At 44.1% G+C, this 23,668-nt stretch overlaps 1 protein-coding gene across 1 annotated transcript; it reads left to right on the forward strand.

Annotated features, from left to right (window-relative positions):
• Positions 1-353: 353 nt before the first annotated feature.
• LOC119269233 (NAD(P)H dehydrogenase (quinone) FQR1-like) lies at positions 354-3,212 on the forward strand. The gene is made up of 4 exons (XM_037551027.1): positions 354-493; positions 2,050-2,143; positions 2,387-2,649; positions 2,754-3,212. Exons 1-4 carry the CDS (start codon positions 471-473, stop codon positions 2,983-2,985), a joined length of 612 nt encoding a protein of 203 aa, XP_037406924.1. The 5' UTR covers positions 354-470; the 3' UTR covers positions 2,986-3,212.
• Positions 3,213-23,668: the final 20,456 nt, after the last annotated feature.

Genomic DNA, 23,668 nt, shown 5'->3' on the forward strand with positions numbered 1-23,668 from the left:
TTACGTGGTTGTCTTCACGCGTCAAGATTAGTGCCGTTTAATCGGATGGTGGATGCATCATTCGCTGGGAAACTGACTTTTTCCAAATAACATTTTTCTAAAATTTTCAATTAAACGAGAAGATATTTATGGGAAAGAAGGAGAAAGGGGTTAGCAGACTCGACACGGAAAAAACTTCGAGAGAACGCCTGAAATTTCAGAAAGGAGAGACGTCGCTAAAAAAAACAAAGGAGAGGCGAAAAATCAAATGAGTAAGAGGAATTAATCAAATTATCAAATTAAACGGGAAAACGAGAGAAAGAAAACTTGACCAAACATCGCTGGTCAAACCAGAGCAACACCGCACTGCCTATAAATGCTCGCCACTACCGCAAACTGACACCAAGAAGGCAGGGGCACCAGTTCAGGACACTCGCCCGCTCTCCAGTTGCCAGATCTCCAGCCCCAGGAGCTCCGAAGCAGCCTCTCCAATGGCGGTCAAGGTCTATGTCGTGTAAGCATCCGCACCACAGTCTTCTTCTACCTAGGTCCACATCCTAAATTAACTGATTTTCTCGGTCTTGTTCGGTGTATCCCTGTCCGAAGATTGGCCTTCTTCTTTTTTCCCCTATGGATTACGATATTTCGACAATCTCAAAACCCATCCTAATTTACGCATTTGGAGTAATTCCCGAGATTAAGTATCACTTATAGTCAGTTAGATGCCGCACGGCTCTGGTTTTTTATTCCTTTGTTCGTCGGTAAGATCAGTAGATTGGCAGATGTGATTTCGTCAGTGCGCGCGGACGATTTGATTGCGACAGGGAGAAAATGAGTCGGAGGAAAAATCGGACTCCTAATAATTCTACAGTGTTGATTTTAGGTGCCAGGGTCTCAATCATGGCGGTAGGTTTCAGTCCCTGATGGAATTGATGCGTCAATAGTGGTGGGCTCCGGCGCTAATTGTGCTGCCCTCTTTCAATGCTTTTTTAATGCGCACCCGGGCGATTCTGCCCCAATTTTATAGTTCCACTGATTGGCCCCCGAATTTAGTGTCTCACTGGCATTCATGTATGCTATTCTGTTTTTGTATGAGCTAAAGGCCAACTGATAAACAGTACCAAACTACAAGAACAGGAATTTATAGACTTCTGATATTTGCGAGTTCTTTGGCTCCAAATTCATTGCTTCAGTCGCATGATGAACTGAAATGTGAAGTCCAAACGAATCATATGTTTGAGTGAATGATTTTTCAGAAAGAAGTGATATCCTCTGCCCCTCTGATGAATAACAATTTAATTTCAAACAGCGTTTGTATTCTTTTTTTACCATGTTATGTCCCATTTTCAAGTAATTAATTAAATTATTTCAGCAGACAACTGACTGGTTTAGCACTATCTGATGGAAGCTTTTCTATGGCCTGCCTAATGCAAGTTCAGATCTTAGAACTATGTGTATAGATTATTTCTGACCTGGACTTTTAACTACCAACTATGGAACTCAGGAACCCTGCAGTTTGGAACATTTGGATATTTTAATGCATATTTACACCTGACAACACATTCAAATAATTTAAATTTTATTTGTTTTGTCACTTCCTTGAGCTTATTAGTCTTATCTATGATGTACTTTTGTGGTTCCACTACAGGCATGTTATTTAATGTTCTCTTGAATGATAGAAAAGTGAAAGAGATATTCTGGGAAATATGTTTCCTTCCTCGTCATCAGTTCCGGCAAATAACAAAATTTTGATCGGTGCTTTGCATGCACATGTCTTGTTCTCTTTTTGTAGATATCTTTCCGTTAATTGCAAATTAAGGCAAAGGTGTAGAGCTTGCTTCCAAGTAATTGAATTGTATAGTATGAGTGATGATTATATGAACATAGGCACTATAAATGTTAGCAATCATTATGCTTATCTTTAAGGAGAAAGATAGAAAAACAACGATATGTGCGGACTATAAAATTCTCAAAGGATGCACAAATAAATATGTCAAATTGAACAATAACGTTATACACTCCTACTTTCATAGAGAAAATTTGTAAAATGCACTGTTGATTCTTCCACAGGTACTACTCCATGTATGGACATGTCGCTAAACTAGCTGATGAGATAAAGAAAGGTGTGTCGTCAGTTGAAGGCGTCGAAGCTAAAATATGGCAGGTTCGTCCCTGTCATCTCGCGTTTTAACTCACCACATTATAAATTGTATTTAGACCAATCATTTGAAAAATAATAATATGCATTTAGACCCCCCAGAAACCAGTCTGGCTATGTTGCCTTCAAGAATAGTGTACTAAGTTGTTCGAATTCTTATGTGGAAAATTAATACTGAGTGCAGTTTTTACATACATCACTCTTCCTCCATTGTTGTGCTGATCTTATATCACTCTTACCATCTGAAAGGTCCCTGAAACTCTCCCCGAGGAAGTACTTGGAAAGATGGGTGCACCTCCCAAGCTTGATGCCCCAATCATCACACCACAAGAACTTGCGGAGGCAGATGGGATCCTCTTTGGTTTTCCTACAAGGTTTGGTATGATGGCTGCACAAATGAAGGCTTTCTTTGATGCAACCGGTGGCCTGTGGAGGGAGCAGAGTCTTGCAGGCAAACCTGCAGGCATCTTCTTCAGCACTGGTACTCAGGGTGGCGGGCAGGAGACTACAGCGTAAGTGTCATTCAGCATTGTCGTGTTTAAAAAGAGAAGCCTCATAATGAAACATCATCATAAATTGACATTTTTATCATTTCTCTTCGCGCTTCTCCCCTCAGATTGACAACGGTAACCCAGTTGACTCACCACGGCATGGTGTTCGTTCCCGTCGGGTACACCTTCGGTGCCAAGCTGTTCGACATGGACAAAGTTCAGGGTGGCAGCCCGTACGGCGCAGGCACATTTGCCGCCGATGGTTCGAGGTGGCCATCTGAGATGGAGCTGGAGCACGCCTTCCACCAGGGCCAGTACTTTGCGAGCATCGCGAAGAAACTCAAGGGATCTGCTTGACCTCTGCTGTCTGCACATATCGTAAAAAGGCATTTACATGAGCTCCACCATATTGTCAATAGTTTGTTCCCTTATTTTGTGGTGTTTAAAAATTTGTGTGTCTCTGTGGAACTTCTATTGCGGCGTGCGTGATATATGTGCTTTGATAGATTGGTTATAGTTTGGAGTTCGTGTGCTTACCATCATGTTTATATATAATAGATTGTCAATGGTTGTTTTGGCTGTCACTCGTGGGCATAGCAGTACTGTTCTATCTTTTTTTTTTTGAGAAACTACTGTTCTATCTTAGGCCATCCTAGACTATAGTTGGACAAGACTCTGTCCGATGCCATAAGATCAACACCCTGGAAATGGGCTAAGGTGGGCTGACTCTGCAGGCTACTACAGCCGTGACTTTGCTTCTGTGAACCCCCGATAAAAACGGACAACTTAGATTCACATATTTTATTTATCTTACAGTATTTCACATTATTCAAACACACTGAACACAAAACAAGAATAGAAATAAAATTGAAAACATGAAATATTACCCAGGTCGTTGATCTAAAATTGGAAGACTCGTGGAGGGCTAAGTCAATGACTCAGCGAACCAACAACCTAGATTTAGCGGAGCTTGGGCCAAACCGTAGGAGGGGCAAAGTGGCAGAGCTTGGGCAAACCATACAAGGGGCAAATGGGCTGGGGGCGACCTAAAGCAGTAGGATACCTGGTAGTCATATGTTTGTCTCAAAGATTAAGCCATGCATGTGCAACTATGAACCAATTTGAACTGTGAAACTGCGAATGGCTCATTAAATCAGCTATAATTTATTTGATGGTACGTGCTACTTGGATAACCGTAGTAATTCTAGAGCTAATACGTGCAACAAACCCCGACTTCTAGGAGGGGCGCATTTATTAGATAAAAGGCTGACGCGGGCTCTGCTCGCTGATTCAATAATTCATGATAACTCGACGGATCGCACGGCCTTCGTGCCGGCGACGCATCATTCAAATTTCTGCCCTATCAACTTTCGATGATAGGATAGGGGAGGGGCAAATGGGCTGGGGACGACCTAAAGCAGTAGGAGGGGCAAATGGGCTGGAGGGTGGCATAAAGCAGGCTTTTGCTATATTTCAATGTTTCCATTTACTGAGGATTAGTATGAGAAAATCGCATGGGCTGGGGGTGGGGGGAGGCTGCAGTGGCCCATATTGGCCTCCACTAAGCTCCGAATCAAAAGCGGCTAGAAATACACATGCTTCAACGGAACACTGTGGTGCTAGCTTAAACCGCTAGTCTATTCAGGGTTTAGGATTGTACTTCTAACTCGTAAATTAAATGGAGTCAAATAATTTGAGTTTTAAAGAACATATGGTTTGGTGTAAAAATAACATTTCTTCAACACCATATCATATGATTTGCCATATTGTCATGATCATTTATCTCGGATACCGACAGTTATATTCGCATGTCGTTGCTTACGAGAAAGACGCTACTAGTGAACCTATAAACCCAGCCCAATTTTCCACAAACAATGTTAAAAAAATCCACGAACAAAAACCACCACTTTACTTCTACATGTACTTATATTCTCCACAATTAGTTATTCTGAAAATACAAAAGCACTTAGAACCATATGATACGCTCACAACTTGTTGCAACTAGGAAAATTGGTGAGATTGACAACCTTAATATATTTGTTGGTGACGCAAGAAAGTTTCTAATTGTGTGCAGGGGTGGGCTTGGAAATATTTGATTCCACACAATGACACATTAGTTCTCATGGAGGAACATTTACCACTTGGCGGGCCAACAAATACTGCCAAGCAACAGTACGCTGGAGCAACAATCACTTTTGCACCGTTGCGAGGGAATCAACATTTGATTCCATAGATTTTGCATTACAATTATTTATCTTCATTGTTATTTAATTTTCTTAGTTGCTTTTATTTATCATAGTTTACTTTTTTCACTTCTTAAATATCAAAAACAACAAAAATAATTTTATTACAACACGTAGTAGTTTCCCCTCTCCCCCGGATCCGTGGGTGGCGCGGGCGCCCAGATCCGCGGAGGTGCGGCCCCCACTTTGGCCCACGACGGCGCGGCGTCCCAGCAGCGGCGCCTGCGGTGGTGCCGATGGGAATCGGCCGACTGCACAGGGGCGCCGGTGACCGGGTCGGCGACCCCATGGCTTGGTGGCGGCGCGCCCGTTGGTCCGACCAGTTCCGGCACATCCTAGATCTGGTGACTACCGGACGACATGGGGGGTGGCGGCGGCCCGGCGTGGCCGGCGATCTGGACGCGGTGGTGCCGGCGGTTCACTGGTCTGCCGGAGCTCCAGGGGTATCATCGTCCTGACTCGATCTTCTCCGGTTCATGCTAGCTCCGGTACAGGGAGACTGTCATCATCTCTCGGTGCTGTCTGCATGGATCTGACAGCGGCGGCTGGATCCTTTTGGTCTAGTCTCCGACAGAGAAGGCGGCGGTTCGTGCACAAGAAGCTGGATGGAGTTCTTCGAACAGATCTGGGTGAAAACCTGCTCTTGGCTAGATGCCAAAGCCGATGGTGGTGGCGCTCTACGGTGTCGTTCCCTTCTTGAAGGCATCGCCGTGAAGAAGTTCTAGACTACTATCTGCTACCTCCGGGGAAACCCTATATCGATAGATTAGAAGACGATGGTGCAATTGTGTCGTTTCCCTCTTGGGGGGCTCTTTCTTGGAGGTGTACGCGGGCTCGAGGGACCAGTGGACGACGTCTTTGGTGGAGCGGTGCTTCGTCATACACATTGATGGTGACAAATCTCGATGGCATGGCGCCCTGGAGATTAGGCGTCTGATGTGCGATGATGGACTCGTGCAGGAGGCTGACGCTGTCTGGCGTCGTGGTGGCGTCGACGGTAGCTAGACCGGGCAAGGTAGATGCAACAGTACAGCTCTGAAGATGGATTGGTGGCAGGTGGCGGCAGCGGCCTCTGAGTGTGTGCCGGACCGGTGGGTGCCCCATACCCGGTAGGCGTCCTGGTTGGGGTCTCAGGTCTTAGATGTTAGGTTTGGTTGTGAGGTCTATTTGATATTAGGTCCAGACTATCAGCATCCCTTCATCAACTCGATATGAGTAGCGACATATATTGCCTAAACGGTGTCTTTAGTCTTACTGTTGTATTGCTTTGTAAGGTCTTGTGTGAATAATTAATAAAGTGGCTGCATGCATCGTCCAGATGCAAAGGCCGGGGGTCTTCCTCCTTTAAAAAAACGTAGTAGTTTCCTTTTACTTAGATACAATGAGTATTTCTGGTGAAAATACTAAGTTGTGTGACTTGGCAACCACAAATAATGACGACTTCATGATACATCCATTACTCTACTTGAAACTAAGGTTGGTTCCTTTGAAATTAGTTGTGCTTCGTTGAACTTATTAGTAATGAAAGAACTATTTGCTGGAACTTTTAATAAAGATGGTGCTAATCATTTGCATGATTTTGTTGAATTTTATGATGTGCAGAACTATAAAGAAGTTGCGGCTGATTATGTCAAGCTAAAAACTTTTCCTTTTTTTCATTAAGAGCAACGTAAATGTAGTATTGAATTCATGGAACAAACACTACTGGGAAACTGCTTATAAGTGGACTCTCACCGGTGGCAGGCAAGTGTCCAGTTACGGGCGAGAAAACCTGCCTGCGACTGCTACCAGCTTACAAGTGGAGGTCTACAAGGGGCAACCACCACTGGTAATATGGTCCTTGGTTAGCCATGGGCCAAGCATTACTAGTGGTGAGTACGTAGAAAGACCTGTCAGTATCTATGATAGCAATGGCGGACCCTTTTCCACGTCTGCCACAACTAATATGGGCCCCAATCTGGCCCAATTAGCCATGGAGCAAGCGTTGCCATCAATGGTCCCCTAGAATAGCCAAACACCGATATACTATTTAGACATTTTTTTTGTTTTTTTGTTTTGTGTATATTTTTTGGTTTTTGTGTTTTTATGGCATTGTACGAAAAAGGATTTAAAATTTATAGTTCAAATTTTGCTATATTTCAGACATTCTATGATTAAAATTGTATTTAAATGAATATAATTCAAACTTTAGTTGCAAGTACATTAAAAAGATCAAAATTGGAAGAAATATCATAAATAAGGTAGTTAGCATATATTTAGGTCATGTGGAACAAATGTTTGGTAAATTGAAACATGTGCGTGTGAAAATTCAAACACAAACTTGTAAGTGCAACTATCCCTAGGTGGTTTTGGTAATTCATAACAACATATAGCTCATTGAGCTAATGCTATTCCAAGATGATTATTTCAGGAAAGCTCAATGATTGGCATGGCATGGATGTGAAAGTGGAACCCTCAAAATGCTAAGGACAAAGGATTGGCTCAAGCTCAAAAGCTCAAGACTCTTCATTTTATATTTTAGTGATCCAAGATCACATTGAGTCTTTAGGAAAAGCCAATACTATCAAGGAGGGATGAGGTGTTGCTTAATGAGCCTCTTGCTTCATGTGCTTAGTGATATGCTCCAAAACCCTCAACTACTTTTCCATATCCACATATGACCTAAACCCCAAGCCAAACTCGGTCCTACCGATTCTTCCTATCCGGCGCCACCGAGTTTCACTTGTCATTAGCCACTGCCAAACCCTAGCAATTCGGTCCTACCGATAAGGATCTCGGTCTCACCGAGATGGGGTTGCAAACTCTCTGTTTCCCTTTCGTAACTTTTCGGTCTCACCGAAAGAGCGAATCGGTCCCACCGAGATTGCAATGTAAACTCAGTGTTTCCCCTTTGTAACTTTTCGGTCTCACCGAGTTCCACTCGGTCTCACCAAAAGAGCAAATCGGTCCCACCGAGTTTGCCTGACCAACTCTCTGGTTAGCTAATTACCAAATTCGGTCTCACCGAGTTTGTGTAATCGGTCTCACCGAGATTACGCTATGCCCAAACCCTAACCGAATCGGTCCTACCGAGTTGCATGTCAGTCCCACCAAAAATCTCTAACGGTCACTAGGTTTACATTTTCGGTCCGACCGAGTTTATTGATTCGGTCCCACCGAGATTGGAAAACTATGTAACGGTTGGATTTTGTGTGGAGGCTATATATACCCCTCCACCTCTTTCTCATTCAGTGAGAGAGCTATCAGAACACACACACCATTCCAACTCATATATTCTGAGAGAGGACCACCTACTCATGTGTTGAGATCAAGACATTCCATTCCTACCATATGAATCTTGTTCTCCAGCCTTCCCAAGTTGCTTTCCACAAAAACCCTCTTTCCACCAAATCCAAATCCTATGAGAGAGAGTTGAGTGTTGGGGAGACTATCATTTGAAGCACAAGAGCAAGTAGTTCATTACCTACACACCATTTGTTACTTCTTGGAGAGTGGTGTCTCCTAGACTGGCTAGGTGTCACTTGGGAGCCTCCGACAAGATTGTGGAGTTGAACCAAGGAGTTTGTAAGGGCAAGGAGATCGCCTACTTTGTGAAGATCTACCGCTAGTGAGGCAAGTCCTTCGTGGGCGATGGCCATGGTGGGATAGGCAAGGTTGCTTCTTCGTGGACCCTTTGTGGGTGGTTGATTCTTCATGGACCCTTCGTGGGTGGAGCCCTGTGTGGACTCGCGCAACTGTTACCCTTGGGTGGAGCCCTGTGTGGACTCGCGCAACCGTTACCCTTCGTGGGTTGAAGTCTCCATCAACGTGGATGTAGGATAGCACCACCTATCCGAACCACGGGAAAAACATCCGTGTCTCCAATTGCATTTGAAATCTCCAAACCCTTCCCTTTACATTCTTGCAAGTTGCATGCTTTACTTTCCGCTGCCTATATACTCTTTGCATGCTTGCTTGAATTATGTGATGATTGCTTGACTTGTCCTAAATTATCTAAAATCTGCCAAGAACTAAAATTGGGAAAAGGTTAAGTTTTTATTTGGTCAAGTAGTCTAATCACCCCCCTCTAGACATACTTTCGATCCTACAAGTGGTATCAGAGCTTTGGTCTCCATTTGCTTGATCTCCATAGCTTTTGGTGGTCATAGCCTTGGTTTCACAACCTAGGAGAGTATGGCGTCTAGCGAGGGAAATTATCACCGTAGAGGTCCTTACTTTGATGGTACTAATTTTGCTAGTTGGAAGCATAAAATGAAAATGCATATTCTTGGACATAACCCCGCCGTTTGGGCTATTGTGTGTGTTGGTTTGCAAGGTGACTTCTTTGATGGGAGAGAACCAAACCGTGAAGCTACCGCAGATGAGTTGAAGATGTTGCAATACAATTCTCAAGCTTGTGATATTCTCTTCAACGGATTGTGCCCCGAAGAATTCAACAAAATCAGCCGCCTTGAGAATGCAAAGGAAATTTGGGACACTTTGATTGATATGCACGAAGGTACCGACTCCGTCAAGGAATCCAATTTGGATGTGCTTCAAAGCCAACTTGACAAGTTCAAGATGAAGGATGGTGAAGGTGTCGCTGAGATGTACTCTAGGCTTGCTCTCATCACAAATGAGATTGCCGGCTTAGGAAGTGAAGAGATGACCGATAAATTCATCATCAAGAAGATCCTAAGAGCCTTGGATGGAAAATATGATACCGTGTGCACATTGATCCAAATGATGCCCAATTACAAAGATCTCAAGCCAACGGAGGTGATTGGAAGAATTGTTGCTCATGAGATGTCACTTAAGGATAAAGAGGAACTTCACAACAAATCAAGTGGTGCCTATAAAGCCTCATGTGAAGCCCCTACATCATCAAGTGAAAAACAAGACTTCAATGAAGAATTGAGCTTAATGGTGAAGAACTTCAACAAGTTCTACAAGAGTAGAAGCAAAGATAGAAGCTCCAAGTCAAGGTCCTACAATGACAAAAGATCTTCTAGTCGAGAGCGAAACTGTTACAATTGTGGAAGACCCAGACACTATTCCAATGAGTGTACGGCTCCCTACAAGAGAAGAGAAGATTCTCCAAAAAGAAGAAGCAAAGGATCACCACCAAGAGAGAGAAGGAGTAGAGATGATCGTTATGAACGAAGATACTCACGGAGAAGCAAGGATTCGGAAAGGAAGGAAAAATCATCAAGGAGCTACACAAGACGAAGACATCAAGCTCATGTTGGTGAATGGGTATCCGGCTCCGACTCTGACAGCCACTCCGAGAGAAGTTATCACTCTGACTCCGAAGATACTCAAGATGAAGGTGTTGCCGGTCTAGCACTTGTGTCAACCAACTCCTACGACATATTTGACTCACCAAATGAAGGAATTGGAAGATGCTTCATGGCCAAAGGTCCTAAGGTAACACACCCCGAGTATGTTGATTTCAATAGTGATGAAGATGACTTGTTAGGTGATGATTTGCTTGGTGACAACTCTAGTGATGAATACTCTGATGAAAGACCAATTAATCATGCTAATCAAGATAAAACGAATGACAATGATAAGGAGAAGATTGAGGCTCTAACTAAAGAACTAAAAACTCTTAAGTTAGCTCATGACACTATCTTCGAAGATCATCGAGAACTTTTAAGAGCTCATGAGAAACTACGCTTTGAAAAACTCAATCTTGAGCAAGAGCATGAGTTCTTAAAGGCAATCAATGATGATCTCCGCAAGAAAAGTTCTTCTTACATTGCCAAGCGTTTACTCTTATCCACTTACATGCCTCAAGTCAAGTCTAACAAGAAAGATTCTTCCTCTAGTAGTAACAATGATCATGCTAAACTCAATATTGTTGCTTCTAGTAGTTCTCTTGATTCCACTAATGATTCTCTTAGCCAAGTTACACTTGAGCAAGAAAATAGCTTATTGAAGGGAATTATAGAGAAAGGAGTGTACAAAAGCCTTGCCGGGAGTAAGCAATTCGAGGAAATTGTGCGCAAGCAAGGAATGCACCGGAAGAATCAAGGTGTTGGTTTTGAACGAAAGTTCAATGCGAATGGAGTTGAATGGGAAGAATATCAATACCCCAAGACAAAGTTTGTCCCTCAACAAGAGAAGTATACTTCTTCAAGGGGACACAAGCTCAAGATGATCTTCCACCACAAGACTACGAGCAAAAAGGCAAGGACAAGCTTCAAGAGGAAATTGATGCATTTGAAGAAGCTCCTAAGACCTTAGTCAAGTGGATTCCCAAGACTACTTCAAATTCCACTTCATCAAGTACGACTACAACTCCAAGGATTCCCATCAAGATGATGTGGATCCAAAAGAAGAAGAACTAGAGAGTTCTTGAGGGTGACTCCGCCAACATACTTCACTCTTATCATTTTGGCAAGAACAAGTGCAATCAACTTCCATATCTTGCACTAGTTCAAGGAGTCACAAACCCTCTTGTTGGTAAGACAAGGGACAAGGTAACCTAAAAGTTTTCATGGACATCATCTTTTGTGTGCATCACTCTATGTCTATGGATATCCTTGTTTGTTCCTTGTGGAACTAACCCATGTAGGTATTGAAAGTGCAATTCACTCAAATGGATAGCTCCAAGAGATCTACATCAACATTGAGCATCCACATCTTCAATATCTACATGAAGTCATCATCGACAAAACCCAAGGTTAGTTCATCTCTCTTAGGAGGGATATCACATCTAGGGGGAGCTTTACTCTAAGACTTGAGCTAAAGCAACTCTAAACATGTGAACACAACAATGCTTTATGTAAAAGTGGTAACCCCACTTGAGCTTAAACGATGAGTATGACCTATGATCAAGTGTTCTCACTTGACTCCTAAGTCAATATACTCATATATAGATGACCTAGTCATCACAAATTGCTTGATAGATGCTAGAATTGGTTGTGCATGCCTTGCCACATATTTCATTTGCCATCTTATTGTGTGAGCATGCTGGTTGCACAATTTACTCATTCGAGGACATCCACTTGTTGTTTTGATTGTTTGGTTTTATCTTCTTTTGCCAAGTGGATGGACAAGAATGCCTAAGAACCTCCTCTAGCTATCTATGCTTTTCTCGTCTCAAACTCTATTCATGCTGCATCAGAAAATTTGATCAAGTCAGATTCGAACCACTCTGTGTGAGGAGCGCTCGGAGTCCCCGATTCGTCATAGACTTAAACTTCCAAAACCTCTTTATGATTCTCGGTCTGACCGATACTCCACTTTCGGTCCTACCGAGATCATTAAGTTGATCTAGGTTTTCAATCTCGTGCAAGCGATTTGAACCTATCGGTCACACCGAGTTTCAATAACTGCACGCAGTTATGAATCTCGGTGCCACCGAGTTGTTCCACTCGGTCACACCGACAGGGTCGGGCTATATATAGTCTGTTGGGTTTCGTAGTAATTTCAAAAATTTTCCTACGCGCACACAGGATCATGTGATGCATATTAACGAGAGGAGAGTGTTGTCTACGTACCCAACGCAGACCGACTGCGGAAGCAATGACACGACGTAGAGGAAGTAGTCGTACGTCTTCACGATCCAACCGATCAAGCACCGAAACTACGGCACCTCCGAGTTCGAGCACACGTTCAGCTCGATGACGATCCCCGGACTCCGATCCAGCAAAGTGTCGGGGAAGAGTTTCGTCAGCACGACGGCGTGGTGACGATCTTGATGAACTACAGCAGCAGGGCTTCGCCTAAACTCCGCTACAGTATTATCGAGGAATATGGTGGCAGGGGGCACCGCACACGGCTAAGGAATCGATCACGTGGATCAACTTGTGTCAACTTGTGTGTTTAGAGGTGCCCCTGCCTCCGTATATAAAGGAGGAGAGGAGGGGAGGCTGGCCGGCCAAAGAGGGAGGCGCAGGAGAGTCCTACTCCCTCTGGGAGTAGGATTCCTCCCCCCAATCCTAGTCCAACTAGGATTCCTCGGAGGGGAAGGGAGAGAGGGGGCCCGGCCACCTTCTCCTAGTCCTAATAGGACTAGGGGAGGGGAAAGAGGCGCAGCCACCTTGGGCTGCCCCTTTCTCCTTTCCACTAAGGCCCATGATGGCCCATATGGCTCCCGGGGGGTTCCGGTAACCTCCCGGTAACCCGGTAAAATCCCGATTTCACCCGGAACACTTCCGATGTCCAAACATAGGCTTCCAATATATCAATCTTTACGTCTCGACCATTTCGAGACTCCTCGTCATGTCCGTGATCACATCCGGGACTCCGAACAACCTTCGGTACATCAAAACGCATAAACTCATAATATAACTGTCATCGTAACCTTAAGCGTGCGGACCCTACGGGTTCGAGAACAATGTAGACATGACCGAGACATGTCTCTGGTCAATAACCAATAGCGGGACCTGGATGCCCATATTGGCTCCTACATATTCTACGAAGATCTTTATCGGTCAGACCGCATAACAACATACGTTGTTCCCTTTGTCATCGGTATGTTACTTGCCCGAGATTCGATCGTCGGTATCCAATACCTAGTTCAATCTCGTTAACGGCAAGTCTCTTTACTCGTTCCGTAATACATCATCTCACAACTAACATATTAATTGTAATGCTTGCAAGGCTTATGTGATGTGTATTACCGAGAGGGCCCAGAGATACCTCTCCGACAATCGGAGTGACAAATCCTAATCTCGAAATACGCCAACCCAACATCGACCATTGGAGACACCTGTAGTACTCCTTTATAATCACCCATTTATGTTGTGACGTTTGGTAGTACCCAAAGTGTTCCTCCGGTAAACGGGAGTTGCATAATCTCATAGTCGTAGGAACATGTATAAGTCATGAAGAAAGCAATAGCAACATACTAAACGATCAGGTGCTAAGCTAATGGAATGGGTCATGTCAATCAGATCATTCTACTAATGATGTGACCTCGTTAATCAAATAACAACTCATTGTTCATGGTTAGGAAACATAACCATCTTTGATTAACGAGCTAGTCAAGTAGAGGCATACTAGTGACACTCTGTTTGTCTATGTATTCACACATGTATTATGTTTCCGGAAAATACAATTCTAGCATGAATAATAAACATTTATCATGATTATAAGGAAATAAATAATAACTTTATTATTGCCTCTAGGGCATATTTCCTTCATAGTCATGGGTAAAATTTGGAAATTTCTCCGAACCCCTTCGCCCGCGCGATAGCCTGCTCTGCCCTCGAGGTCTCCGGATCGTCTTCTCGCTGCCAGCAGCCTCCAATCGCTGGTCTCCATCGCCGTCAATGGGAATTCTGCCCCGCTGTTGCCGCCGTAGCAAGTCCACGCCGAACTAGGGTATGGACTTGATCTTTGTGCTATTCCTCAATCTGATTCCTAGCACATTGTGATCATATTGTTTCTAGCCACGTTTGATAAACTTCTATCCAGTAAAAACGCTCATAGGTTAGGTTTTATTCGAAAATTCTAGTTTTAGGTTTCCGCCGAAACCATCTCGGACCCACCGAGTTGAAAAACTCGGTCCCAGCGATTTGGCTTATGCCATTGCACAAGTGAGACTCGGTCTGACCGAGAATTACTTATCGGTGTGACCGATTTTTGAATTCAGTGAAACCCTAGTAGTCTTGGTGCCACCGAACTGTGACTCGGTCCTACCGAGTTCACTAGTTTAGGTTCCAAAACTGCTTCGGTATCACCGAGTTTGAAAATCGGTAGATCTGAGATGATTTCAGTGGGAAACTAAAACTAAGTTTTTGGATCATTCTTTTTGCAAAAATCTCTTCATTTTGTGATGCTCATCCACTCTATCTCTTCTATAATCTACTCACAGGGTCAGCAGTCAGTTTACAGCATGTCAGACCAGAGTGATAGCCAGAATCTGTCAGAGCAGCAAGTGGTCATGAGTGAGGGCACTAGTCCCTCCAGTTCATCTGATGAAGGCAGCAGGAGCACTCCTAGCAATTTGCCAAAGGCTGCCACGAGACAAAGGAAGAAGAAAACTTCAGACTCTGAAGATGAGGACTATGTGGCAGAGGAAGAAGCCACTTCCAAGAGAGTCGAGCCAGCTCAAGGCACAAAGCCAGGGCTGAAAATCAAAAGGCCAACAGGCAGGCAGCCCATGTCAAAGGCAAGAGCCTCAACTGAGAAGCCCACTCCCCAAGAGCCAGTTGCTGCAGAAGGCAAGAAGAGAAAGGAGAGGGTGAAGAAGACTGTGGCTAGGGTACTTGGCAAAGCTTCCATCATGGAAGAGGAAGAAGAAGAAGAGGCAGCAGCACCAGCGCCCAAGGCACCCAAGCTAATGGGAGATGCCATAAAATCAGGGGGAGCTGCTTCCAAGGCCAAGCCAGCTCCAAAGCCAAAGCCCAAGAGGAACACACGAAGCATTCCTGCAGCTGAGAATAACAAGGCCCCAGTGCCTGAGACTGTTGCTGAGGATGAGGAAGAGAATGTCCTAAGAAAGCTAAAGCCCAAGATCCCAGACCACAACGATGCTCATCCTGTGGCTGAGGATATGAAGCTCAGGAGAGACTCAGGGCTCAGGAAGTGGAGAGAAGCAGACCCATATGCTTCAAGGAGAAGGACTGCCGTGGACTACAGGTTTCATACCAAGGAGCAGCAGGATTTTTATGAGACTGTGCTGCTAGATAAGAAGCCCATTGTCTGTGATATGCGATGGGTTGACTGGACATATATCAAGGAGAATGAGGAGTACTACCCTGGAGTATTTGACAACTTTAGTGCTTGTGGAGTAGCTGACTTTGTTGGGCAGAAGCTCACAAAGTGGAACGAGGAACTTATCATGCAGTTCTACTCCACGGCACACTTTTATCCAGATGGGAGGATTACATGGATGTCTGAGGGTACAAGGTACCAATCTACAGTGGCTGAGTGGGCACAGATCATTAATGCCCCAGAAGAGCAAGATGAGGACTTGGATATCTATGCCAAGAAGAAGATGGGCCATAACTCCATGTCAAATATGTACAAGGAAATTCCTAATGAAGCTCTTGACACATTCAAGTTTGGCTCAGTGCATTATCTGTTATCAGGATTGCCTACGATCAACTGGATCCTTAGGCACACCCTTCTGCCCAAGTCTGGAGATCATAAGATGATCAGGGGTCACGCGATCAATTTGCTTCATGTCTTTGACGTGCCTCAAAAATTCAAAGTCATGAGCCTCATAGTGGAAACAATCAAAAGGACTGCGGCAGATCAGAAGAGGAGCTGTGGATATGCCCCTCAGATTCAGGAGCTCATCAACTCCAAGATGGGCACGGGCGTATATTTGTTGGATAAGGAACACCTGCCCATCCGTCCAGATTTTGAGGACAATGAAGTTGTGATGACTGAGAACGAGCCATCGTCTGCACAAGCATTTGCAAAGAAGGAGAAGGCGAGGAAGGAGAAAGCTGCCAAGATGCCTACTCAAGAGGAGGCATCTGCGTACTTCTTGAAGACCAAACAAGAGTAGCTTGGTTACTTGATTGCATCCACGCTGAGAATTGAGCAAAGTCTGGCCACCCTCACTAAGAATCAGCAGAGCCTAGAGAGGATCAGGGAACAGAAGTTCTATGACTTGGACGTCAAGGTAACGGAAGTTCAGTCTGCAGTGGAGCAGCTCCAGGAGGACATGAATGAGAGGAGAGGCAGGACCACGACTCATGCTTTTTCTAGAGTGCCACGAGGCCCGAGGTCGTCTGCCGTGCCAGTTACTGACACCAGAGCCACCACTTCAGCACTAGCTACAGCCTCAGCTCCAACATCTACTTCAGCTCCAACTCCAGCGACTACTTCAACATCTACAGAAGCCTTCGTCCTTGGAGTGATCCGGACTCCACCACCACCAGAAGATCAAGCCTGAGCGTCGATCTAGTGCTATGCATTTTCTAGGAACTTTTTGGTAACTTGTTGCCAAAGGGGGAGAAGATGTATAGATCATAGGCTTCGAGAGAGAGAGAGAGTGTTGCTTTTCTCTCTTGCTTTATTTGGTGGTTTTTCGAACCTTTTCTGCTTTTGAGTGCTTGATACTATGTCATTATTTGTGAGACATTGATGATCATGTGTTTGATCATAAGCTACACTTAATGCTTGCTTAATGCTATTATCCTATCTATCTTGTGTGATCATTTATTATTCTTGGTGATGAGTGCATGTATTTCATTCTTATCATTTTGAGCGCTCCACCAAGATGTATGTGACATGGAAGAGTAACCCATGACTCTAACTCTTTGTGCATTTGCAGTCCAAAGCAAATTTTAAATATGCACAAATTTAGGGGGAGCTCTTACTTATCACATACTTCTCAAAGCGACGATATATTTCATGATTATTATCTTTTGTCGAAGCTTTGATCTATATGTTGTCATCAATTACCAAAAAGGGGGAGATTGTAAGTGCAACTATCCCTAGGTGGTTTTGGTAATTCATAACAACATATAGCTCATTGAGCTAATGCTATTCCAAGATGATTATTTCAGGAAAGCTCAATGATTGGCATGGCATGGATGTGAAAGTGGAACCCTCAAAATGCTAAGGACAAAGGATTGGCTCAAGCTCAAAAGCTCAAGACTCTTCATTTTATATTTTAGTGATCCAAGATCACATTGAGTCTTTAGGAAAAGCCAATACTATCAAGGAGGGATGAGGTGTTGCTTAATGAGCCTCTTGCTTCATGTGCTTAGTGATATGCTCCAAAACCCTCAACTACTTTTCCATATCCACATATGACCTAAACCCCAAGCCAAACTCGGTCCTACCGATTCTTCCTATCCGGCGCCACCGAGTTTCACTTGTCATTAGCCACTGCCAAACCCTAGCAATTCGGTCCTACCGATAAGGATCTCGGTCTCACCGAGATGGGGTTGCAAACTCTCTGTTTCCCTTTCGTAACTTTTTGGTCTCACCAAAAGAGCGAATCGGTCCCACCGAGATTGCAATGTAAACTCAGTGTTTCCCCTTTGTAACTTTTCGGTCTCACCGAGTTCCATTCGGTCTCACCAAAAGAGCAAATCGGTCCCACCGAGTTTGCCTGACCAACTCTCTGGTTAGCTAATTACCAAATTCGGTCTCACCGAGTTTGTGTAATCGGTCTCACCGAGATTACGTTATGCCCAAACCCTAACCGAATCGGTCCTACCGAGTTGCATGTCAGTCCCACCGAAAATCTCTAACGGTCACTAGGTTTACATTTTCGGTCCGACCGAGTTTATTGATTCGGTCCCACCGAGATTGGAAAACTGTGTAACGGTTGGATTTTGTGTGGAGGCTATATATACCCCTCCACCTCTTTCTCATTCAGTGAGAGAGCTATCAGAACACACACACCATTCCAACTCATATATTCTGAGAGAGGACCACCTACTCATGTGTTGAGATCAAGACATTCCATTCCTACCATATGAATCTTGATCTCTAGCCTTCCCAAGTTGCTTTCCACAAAAACCCTCTTTCCACCAAATCCAAATCCTATGAGAGAGAGTTGAGTGTTGGGGAGACTATCATTTGAAGCACAAGAGCAAGGAGTTCATTACCTACACACCATTTGTTACTTCTTGGAGAGTGGTGTCTCCTAGATTGGCTAGGTGTCACTTGGGAGCCTCCGACAAGATTGTGGAGTTGAACCAAGGAGTTTGTAAGGGCAAGGAGATCGCCTACTTCGTGAAGATCTACCGCTAGTGAGGCAAGTCCTTCGTGGGCGATGGCCATGGTGGGATAGGCAAGGTTGCTTCTTCGTGGACCCTTTGTGGGTGGTTGCTTCTTCGTGGACCCTTCGTGGGTGGAGCCCTGTGTGGACTCGCGCAACCGTTACCCTTGGGTGGAGCCCTGTGTGGACTCGCGCAACCGTTACCCTTCGTGGGTTGAAGTCCCCATCAATGTGGATGTAGGATAGCACCACCTATCCGAACCACGGGAAAAACATCCGTGTCTTCAATTGCGTTTGAAATCTCCAAACCCTTCCCTTTACATTCTTGCAAGTTGCATGCTTACTTTCCACTGCCTATATACTCTTTGCATGCTTGCTTGAATTATGTGATGATTGCTTGACTTGTCCTAAATTATCTAAAATCTGCCAAGAACTAAAATTGGGAAAAGGTTAAGTTTTTATTTGGTCAAGTAGTCTAATCACCCCCCCCTCTAGACATACTTTCGATCCTACAAAACTTAACTTTATGTAAATGGTTTTTTTAATTTACAGAAAATTTGAATGTTGTCTAGAAACTATGAAACTTTGCACAAATGTTTAAAAATATTTGAAAAGGTTATGATGTAGGCTACTTAGAAAATGAATATGGCCTTGAGGCACATGTGATACATATTCAATTAATGAACCTGTAGTTGTTTCTGGCATATCTGACCTAAATGCACACTCAAGAACTTATATGGGATTTTTGCATCAATTTTGGACATTTTGTAATGTATATGTAGTTCAAATTTGATTTATGTCCATTAAATAGCCAAGAATGCATCAAATGCCCTAAATATATCATGTTAACCCAAATAAAATCCCAATTTTGAACGTGGGACATGCAATGGTGTATCTGCAACATAGAAAAAGTTTCAAGGGGAAATGATGAAAAAAAGCTTGGGTCCCCTTCAAACCCCACACTTTTCCTCTGAAACTCTCATCCTTTCTTAGAGACTCTTTAGTTCCAAGCAAGTTGCATCACAATTTTTCTGCAACTCTCTCAAAATAGTTTGAATTCCCCTTCAAACCCAACACTTTTTCTGTGACTCTCGAATGTTTATCATACCACGACAAGTTTCTTCATTTTCATACTTCATTTATACCTTGTTTAAATCAAAAACCATTTACGTCAATTAAATATTTAGGAATTAATTTAATACCCTAAAAATATCAAATCAACTAAAGAAAGTGCCAAAAAATCACATGAAGCTTATAATGGCATAACTTCAACCCTAAAAAACAACTGGACCCTATCTCTAAACCTAAAAAAAATACTAAAAACCTAACATTACCATAAATTCCACAAAAAACAATAGGAGTGTGTGTGTGGGGGGGGCTCAAATTCACCCTCTAATGGTAAAGTCTAGCAGTATCGGCCTGCCACATGTAACAACATTACCAGTGGACGACAAGCTCTCTCGCCCATCACTAGTAGTCCTTCCTTATGATTTCGCCTGCTAGGGGGGGGGGGATTTGCCAAATATCCCCAACCTCCCTCTCCGATCCAACTCCCTATTAGTTCTCCCGTCTCCCTTGTTGACCGTCGCCGCCAGCCCCCGCTCTCGTGGTAAGCCTCAACCACGCCATCCCTACCCACCCTTCTCGCCTTAACCAACCACTATTGGTTGCAGGGCGCCGCCGAAAGGATCAAGATGGGCCTAGTGGGAGGAATAGGTACAATTACAATTTTAATATAAAGATGAGCCTAAACAATTGCTAAGGTGATATACTGAGTGTGATAAGGTGATCATAGTGATATATATGGTGATTAAGCAACACAATATGATACAACACGTGTCAGGTCAAATGACCCAAGTAAACCAAAACTAGAGAGCTAGGGTTGGGGATAAACGAAACTTCGGAGAAGAGGATGTATCTCGATGTTCACATCCTTGTAGGGGTGGGTGTTACTGTTAGAAGATATTGTATAGAGATAGGAAAGTTGTTTAACTTTGTATCTCTTTCTATCTCTTCTTCTGTTTTATCTCTTCCAACCTCCTGTAACAATCCCGATTGATCCCCTCACGATTGGTTCTTGTAAGCCACGGCATACAGCGTATATATACAACTGCGGCCCGAGCAAAGGGTTCAACGCTTCCATCAACGTTTTACATGGTAACAGAGCCTCTTCCTCGATAGATTGGATAGAGACCGCATCTAGCTACCAGGCGACCGCAGCCATGTCCGCCACCTCCGCATCCATGACGCCCAGCACCATGGGTGCGCTCACCACCTCCTCCTCCTCCACGTTTGCATCATCATCCACCTCCAACCCCACCACCTCCTTCCTCGGATCGTCGCCGCAAGAGAAGCTGACGAGGGGCAACTTCCTGCTCTGCAAGGCCATCGTCCTGTTGGGGAACGTAGTAATTTCAAAAAAAATCCTATGCACACGCAAGATCATGGTGATGCATAGCAACGAGAGGGGAGAGTGTTGTCTATGTACCCTTGTAGACCGGAAGCGGAAGCGTTAGCACAATGCGGTTGATGTAGTCGTACGTCTTCACGGCCCGACCGATCAAGCACCGAAACTATGGCACCTCCGAGTTCTAGCACACGTTCAGCTCGATGACGATTCCCGGACTCCGATCCAGCAAAGTGTCGGGGAAGAGTTCCGTCAGCATGACGGCGTGGTGATAATCTTGATGTTCTACCGTCGCAGGACTTCGCCTAAGCACCGCTACAATATTATCGAGGATTATGGTGGAGGGGGGCACCGCACACGACTAAGAGAATGATCATGAAGATCAACTTGTGTGTCTAGAGGTGCCCCCTGCCCCTGTATATACAGGAGCAAGGGGGAGAGGCCGGCCGGCCCTTGGGGCGCGCCAAGGAGGGTGGAGTCCTCCTCCTAGTAGGAGTAGGACTCCCCTTTCCTAGTCCAACTAGGAAGAGAGAAGGGGGAAGGAAAGAGAGGGAGAGGGAGAGGGAAAGAGGGGCCGCGCCCCCTCCCCTAGTCCAATTCGGACTCCCCATGGGAGGGGGCGCGCCACCTCCTGGGCTGCTGCACTCTCTCTCCCCTCAGGCCCACTAAGGCCCAATACTTCCTCGGGGGGTTCCGGTAACCCTTCCGGCACTCCGGTTTTCTCCGAAATCACCCGAAACACTTCCGGTGTCCGAATATAGCCGTCCAATATATTGATCTTTATGTATCGACCATTTCGAGACTCCTCGTCATGTCCGTGATCATATCCGGGACTCCGAACAACCTTCGGTACATCAAAATATATAAACTCATAATGAAACTGTCATCATAACGTTAAGCGTGCGGACCCTACGGGTTCGAGAACAATGTAGACATGACCGAGACACGTCTCCGGTCAATAACCAATAGCGGAACCTGGATGCTCATATTTGCTCCTACATATTCTATGAAGATCTTTTATCGGTCAGACCGCATAACAACATATGTTATTCCCTTTGTCATAGGTATGTTACTTGCCCGAGATTTGATCGTCGGTATCTCAATACATAGTTCAATCTCGTTACCGACAAGTCTCTTTACTCATTCCGTAATACATCATCCCGCATCTAACTTATTAGTTGCAATGCTTGCAAGGCTTATGTGATGTGTATTACCGAGAGGGCCCAGAGATACCTCTACGATAATCGGAGTGACAAATCCTAATCTCAAAATACGCCAACCCAACAAGTACCTTCGGAGACACCTGTAGAGCACCTTTATAATCACCCAGTTACGTTGTGACGTTGGGTAGCACACAAAGTGTTCCTCCAGTAAACGGGAGTTGCATAATCTCATAGTCATAGGAACATGTATAAGTCATGAAGAAAGCAATAGCAACAAACTAAACGATCAAGTGCTAAGCTAACGAAATGGGTCAAGTCAATCACATCATTCTCCTAATGATGTGATCCCGTTAATCAAATGACAGCTCATGTCTATGGTTAGGAAACTTAACCATCTTCGATCAACGAACTAGTCAAGTAGTGGCATACTAGTGACACTATTTTTGTCTATGTATTCACACATGTATTATGTTTCCGGTTAATACAATTCTAGCATGAATAATAAACATTTATCATGATATAAGGAAATAAATAATAACTTTATTATTGCCTCTAGGGCATATTTCCTTCAGTCTCCCACTTGCACTAGAGTCAATAATCTAGATTACACAGTAATGATTCTAACACCCATGGAGCCTTGGTGATGATCATGTTTTGCTCGTGGAAGAGGCTTAGTCAGCGGGTCTGCAACATTCAGATCCGTATGTATCTTGCAAATTTCTATGTCTCCCACTTGGACTAAATCCCGAATGGAATTGAAGCATCTCTTGATGTGCTTGGTTCTCTTGTGAAATATGGATTCCTTTGCCAAGCAATTGCACCAGTATTGTCACAAAAGATTTTCATTGGACCCGATGCACTAGGTATGACACCTAGATCGGATATGAACTCCTTCATCTAGACTCCTTCATTTGCTGCTTCCGAAGCAGCTATGTACTCTGCTTCACATGTAGATCCCGCCATGACACTATGTTTTGAACTGCACCAACTGACAGCTCCTCCGTTTAGTAAAAATACGTATCCGGTTTGTGATTTAGAATTGTCCGGATCAGTGTCAAAGCTTGCATTAACGTAACCATTTACGATGAGCTCTTTGTCACCTCCATATACGAGAACATATCCTTAGTCCTTTTCAGGTATTTCAGGATGTTCTTGACCGTTGTCCAGTGATCCACTCCTGGATTACTTTGCTACCTCCCTGCTAGACTTATAGCAAGGCACACATCAGGTCTGGTACACAGCATTGCATACATGATAGAGCCTATGGCTGAAGCATAGGGAACATCTTTCATTTTCTCTCTATCTTCTGCGGTGGTCGGACATTGAGTCTTACTCAACTTCACACCTTGTAACACAGGCAAGAACCCTTTCTTTGCTTGATCCATTTTGAACTTCTTCAAAACCTTGTCAAGGTATGTGCTTTGTGAAAGTCCAATTAAGCGTCTTGATTTATCTCTATAGATCTTAATGCCCAATATGTAAGCAGCTTCACCGAGGTCTTTCATTGAAAAACTCTTATTCAAGTATCCCTTTATGCTATCCAGAAATTCTATATTATTTCCAATCAATAATATGTCATCCACATATAATATCAGAAATGCTA

The sequence above is a fragment of the Triticum dicoccoides genome, chromosome 3A (genome assembly GCF_002162155.2).
Source record: "Triticum dicoccoides isolate Atlit2015 ecotype Zavitan chromosome 3A, WEW_v2.0, whole genome shotgun sequence".
NCBI lineage: Eukaryota > Viridiplantae > Streptophyta > Magnoliopsida > Poales > Poaceae > Triticum > Triticum dicoccoides.